This window comes from Hirsutella rhossiliensis, assembly GCF_020360975.1.
Source record: "Hirsutella rhossiliensis strain HR02 chromosome Unknown scaffold00001, whole genome shotgun sequence".
In the NCBI taxonomy this organism is placed as follows: Eukaryota; Fungi; Ascomycota; class Sordariomycetes; order Hypocreales; family Ophiocordycipitaceae; genus Hirsutella; species Hirsutella rhossiliensis.
Genome location: NW_025408667.1, coordinates 1,565,101 through 1,582,703, shown reverse-complemented (window position 1 = coordinate 1,582,703; position 17,603 = coordinate 1,565,101). Strand labels below are relative to the sequence as shown.

At 49.5% G+C, this 17,603-nt stretch overlaps 3 protein-coding genes across 3 annotated transcripts; all 3 read right to left on the bottom strand.

Annotated features, from left to right (window-relative positions):
• Positions 1-4,391: 4,391 nt before the first annotated feature.
• On the bottom strand, positions 4,392-5,407 carry HRG_00214 (kinetochore sim4 complex subunit FTA2 domain-containing protein; the record flags this gene model as incomplete). The annotated part of the gene is made up of 3 exons (XM_044858685.1): positions 4,392-4,507; positions 4,573-5,146; positions 5,207-5,407. 3 exons carry the CDS (start codon positions 5,405-5,407, stop codon positions 4,392-4,394), a joined length of 891 nt encoding a protein of 296 aa, XP_044725085.1.
• A 3,668-nt stretch (positions 5,408-9,075) lies between these two features.
• On the bottom strand, positions 9,076-11,999 carry HRG_00213 (ankyrin repeats (3 copies) domain-containing protein; the record flags this gene model as incomplete). Its single annotated transcript, XM_044858684.1, has 4 exons — positions 9,076-9,084; positions 9,134-9,247; positions 9,338-11,505; positions 11,558-11,999. The coding sequence occupies 4 exons, from the start codon at positions 11,997-11,999 to the stop codon at positions 9,076-9,078; spliced, it is 2,733 nt and encodes a 910-aa protein (XP_044725084.1).
• Positions 12,000-13,809: 1,810 nt separating this feature from the next.
• Positions 13,810-15,743, bottom strand: HRG_00212 (amidase domain-containing protein; the record flags this gene model as incomplete). The annotated part of the gene is made up of 7 exons (XM_044858683.1): positions 13,810-14,166; positions 14,230-14,279; positions 14,346-15,107; positions 15,174-15,241; positions 15,307-15,431; positions 15,487-15,581; positions 15,659-15,743. The coding sequence occupies 7 exons, from the start codon at positions 15,741-15,743 to the stop codon at positions 13,810-13,812; spliced, it is 1,542 nt and encodes a 513-aa protein (XP_044725083.1).
• Positions 15,744-17,603: the final 1,860 nt, after the last annotated feature.

Genomic DNA, 17,603 nt, shown 5'->3' with positions numbered 1-17,603 from the left:
TTCTTAGTTCTTTTAAGGGTAAAAGTAATATTAGTATATTACCTCTTACTAGTAGTAGTATCTTAATATCGTTAAGCGACTTATATAAGCTCTTCTTATTAGTAAGTATAAATAGGTATTAAATAAAGGTTAATTTAGTCTTAAAGTTATAGCTTTAGCTTAGCGAAAAATATAAGAATACGCGGCTTTTTAATAGGCATTTAAAATATCTCTTTAAGGAGTTAAAGTATAAGCTAAACTCTAAGGGGGACTAGCCTTCTTACTAATAAGCCTCCTTTAATTATATCGCTTAAAGTATACTTAATCTATACTATATTTAGTCCGGTTAATTAGCGTCTATTCTTTAAGGTATTAGCGCTATCTTACTTTATAGTTGCTATATATATAATTTACTATATAAAGGATCTTTATTTCGTTATAATAAAAACGTTTAAGCGCTACCTTAAAGGCGTCCTTTAAATCGTAAGTTTAGTCTAAACGTTTCTATACGTTAGTAGGTTAAATAATTAAGCGATATTTTTAATCTTAACCTTACTACCGCGATTACTATCTAAGTTAAGGGAGTAAGAACGTCGACGCTTCCTTAAATAAGTAGGGATAGTACTAGAACGTTTAATAATTTCCTCTTTTAACTATATAACGCGATCTTATAAGCGTTTTATCTCCTTTAGCTCCTTAATACGCGCTTATAAAGCTATAAGCTTTTCCTTATAAGTCGGTTATCTTACGCCTATAGGTAGCGATATCTTCGATATAATTATAACGCTATCTATAATAAGGGTCTATTCTAAGGATATATCTTCCTATTCTTTATCTCTTAAGTAGATACTTAATATATATAATAAAGAGGCCTTAACTAGTTAACTACTATATCGCGCTATAAGAGCGTTATATAGTCTTCTTTAAGTAGCTATCTCTATTAAGTAACTAAAAAAGAAAGCTTTAGAAATTATAAGGGAATATATATTATAGTATAATTAGTTAGGTAGTAGAGATAGCTAGAGGTACTATACTATATATATTATATTCTCTTATTATAAGACTAAAGCTTATTAAAAGAGGGATTTTTCCTCTTTAGTTAAAGTAGTAAGTTATTTATAACTCGCGAGCGGAGTATATACGATTCCCTACTAATACCCTACCGATATATTAGTAATACGTACCTAAGTGCTTTATTAGCCCGTACCTCCTAGTAGCGCTCTTATATAGCGCTGCGCCTTAATAAGCTATACTACCCTACTTATTTTATATACTCCCTATTTATATATATATACTCTCTAGTTAGGGCCTTTATATAATAAAACTTTTTGCACTTATAATAAGTATCCTGCCCTAGTAATTTTTATATAAAATGTCTAACTACTTAGCTCCCTCTCCGCTAATTAGACTAGCTTATAAGTTAGCGAGGTTAATACCGCGGATACAGCGAATAATCCTTTACACTGAACGTATATCTCGATAAGCGTAGTAGTAACATTATAATCCCCCTGTACGAATGGACACTCGGGCTTTAGCCAGGGATTCCGAAGGACTAAAATATTCCGCTCTAGAACGAGTCACGTAGGCATAGAGGTTTCTAATATAAACGAAATTCAGTGGATACGTAGAGGTAATATAAGCTCGAATATTAAGGTTTCTTATTTAAATACCCTTAGTATAATTGTTATATATTCTAAGAGATATAATATTCTATTTATATAACGCTACTGCCGTTAATTACCCGGTGACCTCTCCGGTTTCCGACTACATTTATATATCGTGTATAAGTAACAGGCAGCCTATAAAAGCTCCTCCGAATATATATAGCTTTACTTCCTCCCTGCTAAGTTATCACGTCAATATTTTCTTTAAGATTATTTATAGGTTACTCTCTTTGTGCACGACCTAACTTTGTCTAATATCATCTCTATATTAGGTCAAGGTAGCCTTTTGTTCTTGCTCACTACCCCTAAGTGCTTTTTATCTTTCAAATTACCTTTATCATCAACATGAAGGCTATAATAGCAATAATCGTGGTCCTCGCCGGAGCGGTTCTGGCGGCGCCACTCGAATCTCGACAAACTGGAATGGTGGTAAGTCAAAGAGTTGAATAATCATAACCTCTGTGATATGCTGATACGACTGGCAAATAAAGGTTGTACGTAGCTTCCTGCAATTGATGAGTACTGCGATTCTTAGCGGCATGTTAATGGGACTGGTGAAAACAGATAGTAAGTGGCTTTCTTGACTAACCTAAATCTGGATTGTATTTCTTAACGGCATGCTAATGAATTTGGCAAACGAAGGTTGTATGTAGTTTTCCCTGCTGAGCCAGGAATTATAATTGCGAGCGGCATACTAATGTAATTCGGTACCAACTATAGAGGGTAAGTAACATCCCCTGACTGACTAGGATTGTCATTGGTGCAGCATGCTGACAACTGTGGACTATAGAAGGTATGTGGTTTCCTTGAACTAGCAATGAGTGTGTTTGCTGATGACAACTGTAGCCGGTAAGTGTCTTCCCCTGTTCATAAGGATTATGATTGCTGATAGCGGCCGTAGACTATAACTTAAGTAGCTTCCTCCAATTAACGAGGGTTGTGGTTGCTGACGGAACGCTGATACGACTGTTAACTATAGCTTGTAAGTGGCTTCCCCTTATTCAAGAATACCGGTATGCTAACACAGCTAACGATTATAGACGGTAAGTGGCTTTCCCTGATTTAACAAGGATTGTTGCTAGCGACATGCTCAAGCTACTGGCGACTATAGCTTGTAAGTATATTTACTTAGTTGAGGAAGAAGACTTTAATTGCTGGCAGCACAACTAACGCAACCGATAGCATGGGGACTAGACCCTTTTTGGGGGGGCCTGATGCGGCGGCCGACGGTGATATTACTTGGCCGGCCGCCAGGAGAGAGCTTTCTGTCGTTGCATGGAGTTCTCCACTGGAGTTTAAGCTCGGCCGACTGTTAGCGGGTTCCTGTCTTCGAAATATATCTAGCCAGGTCAATATAGGTCACAACTATATCAGCGCTGTCCCCTCCAAGCCTTGACGGAGACGGCTTTTCGTTGCACCGGTAGGATCAACTATTGCGTCATGACAATAAATTTATGGTAACAAAGCACTAGCGCGACGTAGGACGGCAGGTCAGCGTCCTTAAAGCTGCGCTCCATGATTTGCGCAGTGCTTCCTCGGTGGAGAGGCTAGAGAATAGACATCTACGTTACATTTGCGGACGCCTGTAAATGATCGTGTGTATATGCGGGTATGCTATTGCTGTCTATACGATACCTTACTGACCGCGGTTAAATGCTCCTATTTTGCGGCGTGGAAGTAGCGACGGCGCGCTACTTCAGGTCTGCACTCGAACGTGCTACATTGAATTGACGCGTTGATCCCTGGGATTACCCTTGAATACCTTTATATAGACCTTACGTACCCGACAGCCCTCTTATGCATGCTGATTCTGGCTGGTCAACTCGTCAACCTTGCTCTGGAGTCATGGTGTCTACCGCGGTTTCGAGGTCCCCGTCTTGCAAGCCCGATACCAGCTCATGCTTGAAGGCTCTCTTTCGCCGCGGAGGCTCGCAGACTGTAGCGAACTTCCGGTTCTGGCTGATCAACTCGTCTATTTTGCGCTATATGGCGGCTCGTTCGCCTCCGCCATTGCTATACTTTTGCTCGGTGTCGAACCGTCAGGATAACAAAGCTACACTCGTCTGGCTGTCAATGATCTTGGCTGAGTTCCGAGTCGAAGAAAGAAGGTGGCAAGGTCTGAAAACTCTGGTAAGGGCTGGCCTGTAGGACCGAGGTGACCGAACTAGCCTTGCTGTCTTGAGCGGCCTCCGTTCCAGGCTCAGGACGAGAGACAATCAGATAATGCAAGGCTGAGTCTTTCAAGGATATATATATGTATTCCGGATGGATCCCGGGGGCCCTGCTCGAGCTGGGAACAGCGACGTAAGCCGCTCGAGTCATACTAAGACTCGCAGAGTCCAAAGTCGTAGACGCCGGCGCTGAAGTCGTAACTGTACATCAACCGCGTTTGTTGCCGAGGACGACAATGGTTGGATGCAGGAAGCAAGCGACTCTACTATTGGAATTTCGGTGATGTCAAAGCCGCTTTGCTACATGCAAGGTCAGGGTGGAGGGAGCGCCGCGGACTGTCCATGAGCTGACGGCGACCCGAGATTGTGGTCAAGTTCATCTTGCGTTAGGGTCCATGGCAACCGGCCAAAGAGGGCGCGGATTTGGAGCGAAGATGGTGCCAAGTTCTCCTGTCCGCCCAGAGTAAACAGCGGTTGTGGGTCCTCGTCTGCGCCAGATGACTCGACAGGCGCTTAAAAACGGCATCAAGTCAACGCCAGACTTCATGCACTTCGATTGCAGTTGGCTAAGTCGATGTCAAATGTTGAAGTGATGCTTTCGCAGCTCTTCCGCTTCACACCAAAACCTGGTGATGGAGGCGGAGGCTTCTTGGAATAGCTTCTGCGAGGATCCTGAGTGCATGGCCATGCGCCCTGCTGCCCAACTAACATCGGCGGTCGCTTCAGCAGTCCCCTGTCAGCCATCCGTTTTATCTCACGCGGGAAACTCTCCTGATCGCGCGCGTAGTAGTCGGAGTTCCATTCCGGCGGGCCCGCGTGAGGGGACACAAGGTCAGAGAAGTCGACGAGCCGTCCACACGATTGCCAATTCGATTCGCGAAAGGGCACGACGTGGAAGCCGATGATGTGAAAGAAGTCGTGTTGGGCGACGATAGTGTCGATATCCAGCTCGTCTTGCGGCACGAACTCGTAGACGATTGCGTAGTAGGATTGTTCGTCGATCATAGCCTCTTGATCGCAAATTCGCGCCCTTTTGAGCTGCTTGTTGATGGCGCGCCCTTGAAACTCGATCCAGCCCAGACAGGCAGTAATCTGCACGTCGGCGGAAATTGGAACGAGTCTGGCCTCGCAAAGCTCGCCCGTATTGGCTTCGTCGGAGAAGGAAAATAGGTTCTTGAAGGCCTCTTCGCGGCTTTTTGGATCGGGAATGACAAGTTTCTTGCGGCCGTCCGCTGCGGCACGTCGGAGACTGGCGTTGATCATGTCCAGGAGCGCCGCATTGACGCATTCTCGCTCAAAGGCCCAGTACCATTCTGGTGTACGTGGTTTGAACTGAGATCAAGAATGTTAGTGAGAATCTCTGCAGAGTTGAAATGTTGATGCCACACGCACAATCTTGACTGCCAGCGTTTCGTTGTGGTAGCCACGAGCCTTGAAGACGAATCCATCTTGACCAGATCCCAGGCGCTTCGTCAACCTCAGACTTTTCGGATGGGGGAATCGTCGAAGGCGCGGGTTTTCGAAATTCATTGCGCTCATGGGAGGATCGCCAACTTTATCGCGCTCTGAGATAAACGGGAAACTGGACGCCATGGTCTTGGTGACGGGCACGTGGTGGAATGAGGGAGGGGGAAAGGGAGACGGAACGTGGGCGGCTGACGACGACTTGCTGGCTGACAAACACGCGCGCGTGTGGCACCAAGAAGCATTGGGGCCGTGCCGCATGCGTTACGCTACGAAGTACTTTGTGCGAAGTTCCTTGCCGCCTCAGTACGGCCCTCATGTGACTGCAACCCTACGTACTCCGTACTGCTCGTTGAAACTTAGCGCTAGCCTAATGCCACTACGCAGAAACGAAATTCAGCGGGAAAACTGTTGTCGTGATAAGCCCAGCTGCTGCCTGGCAGGCAACAGGCGCCCGTTTATGCATTGATTTCTCATTCTAAATTGAGGCGCTTCTACTCATTTCCCTGGTACTGTTGAGACTACTATTTCCAGCTAATTAGTGTTAGTGCCGCCTTGCCGCCTCATCTTGTTGATTGATATTCGGCCCCGCAAAGTAGGTACTCGGGAGGAAACCACTGGGTTGTGCAGGCAAAAGTGAAGTGACACTCCAACAGATGACCTGGCAGTGGACCCTATATGTCATGGAGGTGCTGGCGGCAGCTGACAGTACTGTACCTACTCTCATGCTTCTGAACGGGAATGTGGTCAATCCGCCTATTCGTAGAATCAGCACCTTTGGACAGCGAAGGAGCAGGCAATGTGCATATATATGTTCACTGCAGCAAAAGTCCCTGCCCGTACGGACTCACGGCGTAGAGTATCCCTCTATCCTAATTGGGCACAGCGCCATGCAGCGAGACAACCCGGACCGTCAAAAGGTCTGCATATCAGTCGATACGTGTGCGGGGACAGTGATGTCGAATGAAGCACGTGTGGGAATATATCAGGAGAGCCAATTCCGAGCAATTTTGTCAACCGTACACGCGACAACATGCCCAAGAAAACTACCATCCTCTATGAGCTAATCAGCCATTGCCTCAGTTGTTCAACAAGGCAAAGTCTGGCTCTAATACAACTAACCCATCGTGACCATGCATGAATGGCTGGACCGAGTGGGAAGATTTTGAATATAGTAAGCTTCACTCGTTGCTCGGCCATGTAGTCGAGGCGGACTGGACCCTGTCGGGAGATTTACCGCTGGACTTTCCCGACCAGGCGGCAGAGTTTTTCGATGAAGACCAGTTCGAACACGGAGTCGGCACCTCCTATATTTTTCCTCCGGTCAACAAAGCTCTTGCTCATGCCTGTCGCTATGTGGGACTTAAGGAGGGGCACGATTTCTTCTTGACCCAATCCGGATGCACTTACAATGACCCCGGGGCTGATCGTCGATTCAAGCCCGACTGGGCCATGGTTTCTCGTGGACGCACTTGGAGCTACCAAGATGGCAGCTATCATTATCTCAACCTTCTTCCTGGTGATACCAAGCTTTCAAACAAGTGGCACAGCTCTTCGTCAGAGGCCAATCTCGATCCCATCGAGCAAGCGGTCTGGCAAGATCCAGTACGGCAAATTCTGCAGTATTGCAGCAGGGACAAATGTCGTTATGGCTATCTCTTCACCGATGCCGAACTTGTTGTCATGCGAGTGGCCGTACAGCATACAGGCCCAGGCATCGCCGCTAGCAGACCACGGCGCCAAGTAGGGCAAAGCCATGGCCACTCTCATCAGACATCGACAAGCACAACTATGTCGCAGCTATCTAGTAGTATGCGGGATATCTCGCTAACGAGCGGGTCGTCCTACCGCCCTACGGCAGCCGCAGAGGATGGATACATCGTTGAATATAAATCTATCCCATGGGAAAATTGCGGCGAGGGGAAAATGTCTGTTCAGCTCGCCCTATTTTACCTGGCGTGGATGGCTGGCGTTGGCCGTAATAAGCTTCAGCTTAGCTATCCCAGCTTCGACTCCGCCTGGGCACTCCCAGACGGGACATTTTCACATAACACTACCGGTCTCGCGTCGAAAGAACCGGGAAATCTCGAGCGCCCTGATCCGTCAAGTCCCGGAGGTCCTTGTTGGGTCCAGGTGAGTGGCGGTGTGGCTGTTCTGACTTTTCAGTCGGCGCTTGGTCTCGATATCGCGGAGCATCAAGGACGCCTTTACTACTACTACCTACGTGGCGAAGGGGAGCCAGTGCGCGTGTTTCTCACCAGGGATGTGCTTATTCGGGACGAGGATCGCGATGCCTATGGATATTTTGATGGTTTGAGGTTCAGACATGGTCTACCGTCTTGAGGATCCGGGAGACGCAAGACACAAGTTTGAACATTCCTATGTAGTAGCTGAATTGGCCATATGTGTTGGATTATAAACGCTTGCTAAAAATGTGCCTTGAGGAATAAATTAATCCACAAGCAGTGGCTTGGGAGCACAGTAGGGGTCTCAAAGAGTGCCCAGAGAGAACGCTGTTTGAGTCGCAAGCTTGGCCCCTGGCCATGCTATTACCGCAAGCGAGTCCGAGACCCAATGGCCCCCCCTTCCCCTCTTCTGCTCTCTAGCTCTACTCGAGGGTACTTCAACACTATATCTCGGCCAAAACGCTTGAATCAAGCTGCTGCCTCCAGATGCCCTCTTCGCCTCGGCACATTCAACATTTTGTCCATGCCTGCGTAGCCAGACAAGAACGGACCATGAATTAATTTACTTGTATACTCTAAGCTGTCGGCATCCATGTCACGCGCCTAAGGGCCTAAAATCACCACACCCGGACCCCCGTGGAAATCTTCGGAAAAGAACAGCATATCGTTCACATATCTTCTAGCTACATGTCTTTATTGCAAACGTACGGAGCTCTAATTGAAACCAAAGAGCCAAATACAAGTGGGGATCACGATGCGTTAGCAGGAGCTGTCTCAGCAGTTGGCAGATATAAGATATTAGGGATGACTATAACTTACCGTATGAGTTCTTTCAATATCAATAATTGAATCGTCGGTCCCCGTTCTCCACTCTTTGTTTCGTCGTGCGAGTGCTTTTTACGTCTCACAGCGTCACCATTCTCCTCGCCCAGAGACAGCTCTCAACGTGCGTGGCCCCGTTCCACTTGACCAGTCCACAGCGAGTAGACCTGCATATAACGGCACTCGCTGTTGATGTGGGCATGGCCAGGAGTCTTCGATATCTAGGCCAGCCGAGTTGCCGTATAGCGCAATTGACTCGGCTGAAAATGCCGAAACGGATATCACAATGTCGAGCCCAGTCATGCTGGTATCCGCCTGCCAATGGAAACGCCCAGCACAGTGTCTTGCGGCCCCTGGCAATGAGACTGATCACCCCCACATTCTTGTGTGTATGTTGGTTCAAAGACACAAGTGAATCAAAGGGAGAGAACCAACAAACTGCTGGGTCAATCTAACGGTACATAACAAGACAACATGAAGGCTTAGGGTTTCGATTCTAGTCAAGTGCATCTCGCAGCTTCAACTACAAATATATACTTCCAGATGGAATTCGCCCATGTCCAGCAACAAGCAGTTCCACGACAGCTCGTTGTTGTTTTTTGGCGGCGTACGATAGCGGCGTCAAACCAGTCATATCCCCCGAATGAACGTCAACCTGGCCCGTGTCGAGCAGCAGCTTTACAGCAGCTACGTGCCCTTTCTCGGCGGCCCACGATAGCGGCGTCCTGCCGGAATTATCCCTCGAGTCGACATCAACCTGGCCCGTATCGAGTAGCAGCTTTATAGTAGCTACATGCCCTTTCTCGGCGGCCCATGAGAGCGGCGTCTGGTTAAAACAATCACTTACGTCGACATCGACTAGGCCCGTGCCGAGCAGCAGCCTTATAATAGGCTCATGCCCATTTTTGGCGGCCACCGAGAGCGGCGTCCGGCCGGAATTATCCTTCGAGTCGATATCAACCTGGCCCGTATTAAGTAGCAGCTTGACAACGGCTATATGCCCATTCTCGGCGGCCCACGAGAGCGACGACTGATCAAAATAATCCCTTACGTCGGCATCAACTAGGCCCGTGCCGAGCAGCAGCCTTATAATAGACTCATGCCCATTTGTGGCGGCCACCGAGAGCGGCGTCTGCCCGGAATTATCCCTCGAGTCGATATCGACCTGGCCCGTGTCGAGTAGCAGCTTCACAATAGCCACGTGCCCATTTTCTATGGCCCATGAGAGCGGCGTCCGCCCGGAATTATCCCTCGAGTTGACATTGACCAGGCCCGTGCCGAGCAGCAGCTTCACACCAGCTATGTGCCCAATCTCGGCGGCCCACGAGAGCGGCGTCCGTTTTTTGCAGCCCCCAGAGTCTAGATTGAGCTCCCCTTGCGCAATCAGAAGATGAGCGAGGGCCACATGCCCCTTCTCAAACGCCCAATGCAGTGGTGTCTGGCCCTTGGAAGCCGCGAAAGCCCGCCCATAATCGAGTTGCATAGAGACGTCGTCCGTCTGCGGGAGTGTTGTCTCCTGTTGCAAGAGTGTTTTAACCGCATCTCGATGATTATTAGCCAAGGCGGCGAAGAGAGGGTATTGATGTCGCTCTCCTCGAACGTTGATTCTCGGATGGTGGACAAGTGTTGTCCTCATGAGCCTCGTCAAATTGTTCTCTGCGAGAATGTACAATAGACTTGCGTTTTGCGTGTAGCGTCGAATTTCGTGCTTCTCGAACAGGTTATCCAAGTTGATCCAGGCCTGGAGGGGAAACTCTTCCAGGAAGGCGTCCTGGGAGTCGGTAGCTGCATCAGCATGGTTCAGCATATGGCGCGTTGCATATTCGAGAAAGGGGAACTTTTCTGACGCCATTAGTCGCAACTCCTTTGCCGCATCGGAGAATGCCTTTGGAAGTGGTTTGTCAGGGGGCACATGGTTCGAGATGTCGAGCTTGATGTAGGCAAGACAGCATTGCTGTAGCTGGCCATGGCTCACGCCCGGGAACTCGGCTGCTGTGAGATTGGGCCACAACTCCTGTAGGCCATCTTTGAGGAAGAATTCGCGCACCGACTCGTGTATGAACTGAACGGCTGCATTCTTGGACTTGGTTGCCTCTGCAAGTCCCTTGGATGAGCTCAACACGAACCTGTTCATGTCGTCTCTGGTGACTTCTTCAGGGTCCCATTCGCGCAACACATCAGGACTTAGTCCAGATACGGCTGCAAAGTAGTACTCTTCCAGCTTCAATGGACGCTTCGCAAAAAGAATCCACTGGACACAGAGCTGCAGGTCTCGCGGGTTCCTCTGATCCCTTCCCAGGATTTCCTTGAAGAGGTCGCTCAACTCGGACGGCAGCGCGTCAAGCCGCTTCCTGACATGAAAAATCCGCCCGCCCCTGTATTCTGCGTTGAGAATGTCGACAACAAGGACGACCCACATGAAGATGCCACCTGCCTTGGCCTGCATCTCGGTCTTTATTTCCTCGGCAGTCTTGCTCCTCCCGACCTTGAGCTTGCTTTGTATGTACGTGGCGATGTCCTTTTCGTGCCCCTCTTGATGCTCCAGGCTCAATTTTCGGCCGTGCTCGATTTCAATATGTGGATAGTGGCGACTGGAGAAGCACACGGTAAACCGAATTTCGCTGGAGACCGCGTATTGTCCAAGATCCTCAAAATACTCCACCATTTCTTCCACTTGACCTGTGTCGCACTCGTCAAGAGCGTCGACAAAGAACGTCAAGCATTGGAGACCAAGCCTCGCTATTGCGCTTCGCAGCAAGCCCCGGAGGAGTGCCATTGGCCACTCGGCTTGCCTGCTCTGGCTCACAATATTCTCGTGCAAGCCGTCGAGCTGAACCTTGTGCTCCGGCCCGTCAAAGACATCGAGAAGCCTCGGCAGGGCACTCAGGAGCTGGAACAGGAGAGAGAGATACATGCCAGCAGTCGACCGCTCCAAATCATCGCCTCTTGCATTGAAGAAGAAGGAGATGACGGTATTCGCCTTGTTCTTGGCCACCTGTTTGTAGGCGAAATTCATAATGGTCGACTTGCCAGTGCCGGGCTTTCCCCTTATCCATAGAAAGCCGTTGTGGTCGACAGCTTTTTCGGGATCGAGCCAGTCTAGATAATCGGGGTGTTGCAGCAGCCACTGGCAGGTTGTCGAATGGCTCGATTTGATGTTTGAGCGGCGGGCATCAATCAGGTCAAACTTGAGAGACTCCAAGAGGGTGTTGTGTCGTTCTACATGATGTTTTCAGCGAGCTACAACAAGCAAGCGCCAGATAGTACCAACCAGCATCATCTACAGGAATCGCAATCGTTGGTATCCCTTGAGCCTCATTGGCTGGTATGATGGAGAGGAGCTCAATGGCATATGCCGCCGCTGTTGCTGCTGCATACTCTTGCCATTGCTTGTTCTTGTGAGTATCGCTATAGTCGCAGATGCCGCGGATGACCAGACACGGAAAGCTGTCCATCAAGCCCGCCGCTTCCATCTCGAAGCACAGGACGTCGAGCTCTTGCGCCATCTTGTCCCTGGTACTACCGTCCTTGATGACAGTGTTTCCAGAGGCGATGACTCCGTAATGAATCTTGGGATCGGTGCTATCTCGAGCAGGTCGGTTGACCAACCTGAGTGGGTCGCAATCATCGCAGTTGTTCATCGACGAGACATGGTCGTACGTGCCGTCGAACAAGCGATCCTGGGACGGGCCGCAATGGCTGTATCTGGTCATTTTTGGATATCGGCTGAGCATATCAGATAGGATAGAGGGTAATTTGCTGGGATTCGACTCATGGACCGCCCGTAGCTTGGCGACTGCCGTCATGAGGGCCGGCGGTGGTCTCTTCAACGTACCCGTCCACTGCATACAGCCGCCCCCGACACGCTTTCCGAGATCGTGCTGCTTCACTCCATCACTGACGACTACATCGCCTAGTCGTATGTCGACCTTGCCAGGGACTCCGCCGCCAATACCGACCATCAACCCTATGCGGATGCAAGGGAAGCTTCGACGCATGTCGCCCGCCACCGTTGCCGCGTTGACTGTACCGTATTGTCTTGCTGGAAGACAGGCAAGGACAATGTTGTGCAAGCCAATATTCCCCAACGTATACGTGTTGCTGTCGCTGGGGCACGTGTATAAATCGTCGTGAACGTCGTCCAGCATCGCCCGAGCTGCGGCCAACTCGATGGGAAGGGCGCAGATCCAACCGACAGTGTAGTCGTGGGATGACATTCCCGAGACACCATCTTGAATTTGTCTCTCGTTATCGTTGAACGCCCGGTGCGGCCTCTGTCGCTTCGAGGCACTCGACGTTGGGCCCTGGTGGTCAGCATCTCCTCGACTCCGCTTTCCGTCGATCGAGGATCCTGTCTCGGCAACAGGTACTCGTCGACCAGGGCATCCAGAATCATTGTGGCGTCTTCCCGGCATCATCTTCAGATCGAAGCAATGTGGCGTCTCCATGGAGAAACGCAGCCTTTAGCAGGCTATCCACACCGAGTCGTCAGTGCCTGTCAGGAAAAGCATAAAGGAGGTTCGGGATCAAAGTCTACGGATACAAAGGAGCTGGATAATGCCGTGACTTGCGGGGTCAAGGAGAGCTGAAGTAGCGCAGATTCTGCCTGGCAATCGGGCATGTATTGGGCACAGCCACCGCCACAAACGGCAAGGCAGTTCATGCGTCTGTAAAGGACGAGCTTGAGACGACTATTGGCAGAACAAGCTGTCTCGTCGAAGTTGGTGGCCCTTGTTAGCCCTCATGGCTGATTCGCGGGTAAAGGAACACGGAAACTTGATGTGTTATTGGTGTTTCCACACCGTATGATTGCTCGGCAATCCGTCATTAAGGACCTTCCAACATTCTTTAATTTCAAACCTTACTTCCCTATCCAAGAAACCATAGTACATCCATGGGTTCTTCCCAAACGAGAACCACTGCCTCTCGCTTTCAAATGGGGAACATTACAACAACACTCACGAAGCCCAAACCCAAGAACAAGTTTTTACTCAAGAACTTTCATCAGACGCTTAGAGCTACTATAAGATAATGCTAAGCCCCTTATGGTATATGCTACATCGATGACGTTAGTGCAATTTTGAGAGTTGCTGCGCAGGACTCAGACGCGCGAATGAGCCCTATGGCGCAGACGTGGCTGGAATCACACTCGCTTTGCTTGTTTTATTAGGGCTCGTTTTAGTAATGCCGATCATAGATATACTGTCATATTGGTTCTTACTTCTTAGCCTAATTTAATGGGCTTGGATGATGAGCGACAAACAACTGTCGAAAAGGTTGCAAAAAACCACTCCAAAGGTCTAGAAGGAAATAATAATGAGCCCCCTAACTATAGGAAGCAGCCGTGGACATCCTCCCTAGTAGTTAGGAGAAACAAAGAGTAGATGTGTCATTCCTATACCTGCTGCGCATTCATCCATTGTAACGTCTTGCCCTGATTTAATCGAAAGTGAGGTCTAGCTAGCTGGCTGGCTAGTTGGGCTGATTGATTAACTTGGACATAATGAGCGCTGCGGTCAGGCTTTAGGCGTAACATGAAGAAGAGACAGTGACCTCAGCTTCGGGCATGACAATACGCTTCGCTTGAACCCTTACCCGCGTCTTCTGCTCGAAGCTATATGCCAGCCCAATCAAATCAGCCTCAGACCAGAGCCGTCCCACAAAGGACATGGCAAATGGTATTGACGGGGCTGCCCAGACCAGGGTCCCATTGTTTTGAAGCTTTCGTGACTCTACTGACGTGTTGGCCGGATAGTATCCCAGGGGCACCGTCACGACGGGTGCACCAATGTGATTGGCCATTCCTGGAGCAAAGTTGGTGGGTGTCGCTATAGCTGTAAGGTTGTGCCTCTCCAGGGCGCCGAGCAATCCATCGGGCCCCTGGAGCCGTTGGAGTCTTTGCCAGGCGGGCCAGAAACGTGGATCAGTGTTGTTGTAGCCGACTTTTTCGAGAGCACCATCCCAAAAGTTGGTGCCCCATATATCATTCTCCTCTGCCGGGGCATTGCGCGTTCGCTCCCGTAAGTCGGCAAGAGTGTAGATATTAGATGGGTTCTCACTGAGCTGGGCAAAGTAGCCGGGAATGTCGGTAATCAAGTCCGCCCCGAGCGTGTACAAATTGTCGAGCGAGGTAGAGTTGTCGCTACCTGTCCTTGTGAAGTTGGCCTCAACAATGGTCGCTCCGGCATCTTCCATGATCTTCAATGCATTTCGAAAGGCAACAAACTGGGGGGTGTCATCCTTCTCGAAGCCCCGAGATAGATTAAAGACGTTGTAGGGCACCCCGATACGCGCTCCCTGAAGAGCCTTGTCATCGCAGGCAGCCACGTAATCCGGGAGAGTGCTGAACGGTGCCGCGGACGTATAGTTGTCGGCCGGATCCGGTCCCGCGATGGCATTTAGGACATGCGCCGCGTCTCGTACCGTCCGCGCCATGGGCCCGATTGAGTCCCGATGTTCTGACGCGGGGATAACTAGGTGGCGCGAGACAAGCCCTACAGTCGACTTAATCCCTACAATACCGTTGATCGACGATGGGTATGAAATGGAGCCGCCTGTATCGGTGCCAATTGCCGCGAAGGCTAGACCCAAGTCGGCAGACACGCCGCTGCCGCATGAGCTCCCAGAAGGGGACTGATTCGGATAGTACGCGGCGTATGTCTGGCCTCCGTACGGCGAATAGCCAGTAGGAATATCGCTGCGAAAATCGGCCCATTCATCCATATTTGCTTTGCCGAGGATAATGGCTCCGGCGTCGCGGAGCTTCCTGGCTATTGTAGAATCGTGGGGAACCTTTGCTCCGAGCAGGAGAGTCGATCCGGCTTGAGGCTGCCTTAGTCGTCATGGTTCCCTGCTGAGATTGACTCAGAGGAGCGATAAGTACTAACCGGTGTTATTCATTTTGTCCATCGTGGCCACGTTATCCTTGAGAAGAATGGGTATCCCGTGCAGGGGCCTGTATTTGCAATGAGCAAGCAAGCACCATCAAGCTGGCACAACAAAGTCGTAGTTATCGCTCACCCGAGACGTTTGCCACCGGCTTTCCTCTCCTCATCGAGAGACGCTGCAATGGCAAGCGCATCTGGGTTGATCTCGGTGACAGCACGAACTTTGCTTTGAACTTGCCGGATGCGCTCTTGATATGTCTGCTGTTGGTAAGTAGAGTGGGCATGGCATAAAGTGAAAGTCATTCGGACCTACCTTTACTAAGTCAGAACTACTAAAGCATCCCCTGCTAAGTCCTTGCTGAAGATCCTCGAGCGTTGCATTGATGAGACTAGGAAATGTCCATTCAGCTGGAAAAACACACAAAAGAGGTCAGCATCGAGTCTCGCATCCACAAAGAACTGTTAAAGTGCCGGTAAAACTCAACTATTTGTCGAATCTGCCGAGACAGAAATGACGGCCAGGAACAGGCAAAGGAGCCAGGATATTCCCGTGCGCTTTTCTTTATACATTGTTCGTTAAATTTGGGCGCTTGCGACGAGAACGGCCGAATGCTGGTGATTGATGGATCGAGGAAGAGAAAACAAGAGACGGTCCCACGTTGAAGTTCATCGTTTTGACTGGTAAGGTATGTCTGGCATTTAAATACTCTTTCTTAGAAGAAATAAGGCTATGCTGAAGTCCTCTTCTAGGCGACTTTAGTTTCTGTGGAAAGTGATGCCCTCCTGCAGAGGGACGCAGACCCAATGATGGTCCCCGGCGCGGCTAACTCATGTGGGCTCAGGGCCGATCCTTGCAGGGGGGTAGTTTTTTCTCTCTTCCCGGCCACATATCCAGAACAACTGACGACTAAGAAGCGGTCTACGATAGATACTTGGCTTGAATAGGTAAAATTAATGCGCTCGATTCTCGGTATAGTTCAAAAGGGTACACTGGGTGGTTTGTTTCGGCCTTCGGCATTTCCTCAAAACTGCAAGTCCGGGGCCGCTCAGTCTCACGGGGCCCGGGCTTGCATGAGACCAGCCCATAGCAAAAATAACCGCTCTTTGTAATTGTTTATTGGCAGTACTCGCTATATCCACGTCCCTAAAAGATGCTTACGCGGTTGTGGGCTTGGGGGGTGGGTGGGTTCTTGTTTTCTGAAGGGGTAAGGGGAGACGTTACGGTCTCATTCCTACAATACTAGCCGTACATATATGCTGATAGGATCTTTCTGTATACGCTAAAAGCGGTATGCGCCTAAGGGCCTGAGTCATGATATCTAAGCCCTCATGGCAATCCTTAGAGAAGAATAGCATATCATACAAATAATCTAAGCACTTCGTAGATGGTATACAAGATGAGGATACAGGCGCCGAGTAAAAGTTTCAGGCGCTCGGCTACGCCTGAAGACATGGCGGGATGCAATGGACGAATTTCTATTATTAGTTACGTATAGCTGGAAGTAAGTTGGGGCGTCCTCCATCGTTCCCCAAGGACTCTTCCTAGATATAGCGAGCCCTAGCGGCAGTTCTAAGCGCATTCGCCTTAAATATTAGTAAGAAATATGTTTGGGAATCTGGCTTTAGTATCTAAATGGCGATAAAGGCTTCTATAAGCCCGGCTCGGTACGCGAGCCCTAATCTATAGCGGCGGTCACAGCACCTTGGACACGTTATGAGCGCCGAGAATAGATGGTATCAATTCCTACCCATGGCCCTAAGTCATGACACGCCTGAAGAAATGGCGGGATGCAATGGACGAATTTCTATTATTAGTTACGTATAGCTGGAAGTAAGTTGGGGCGTCCTCCATCGTTCCCTAAGGACTCTTCCTAGATATAGCGAGCCCTAGCGGCAGTTCTAAGCGCATTCGCCTTAAATATTAGTAAGAAATATGTTTGGGAATCTGGCTTTGGTATCTAAATGGCGATAAAGGCTTCTACAAGCCCGGCTCGGTACGCGAGCCCTAATCTGTAGCGGCGGTCACAGCACCTTAGACACGTTATGAGCGCCGAGAATAGATGGTATCAATTCCTACCCATGGCCCTGAGTCATGACAGCAGAGAGAAACTTGATCAGGAACGGCGCAGTTCCCTGTATTCTCTAGCATAGACTTTTCTACCGGGCCGAATGTCATGTGGCAAGCTAGCCCTGCCGTTCGCAGGGCCGCGTCGTATTGCTCTCCCTGGCGCTTGGTTTGATAGAGATGTCAGTTCGATGCTTCCTTGTCGAAGCCTGGCCGAGTAATATGTGCAAATGCTAAAGATAAGACTACCCAGAGGCTTGTTCATGAATCAGGAGATTTAGTTGCGGACTTGCATTAACTTACCGACTGGGGCTTCCCGTGCCTAGCTGTTTTTAAAAGCACCAATCAAACTGTCTGACATGAAG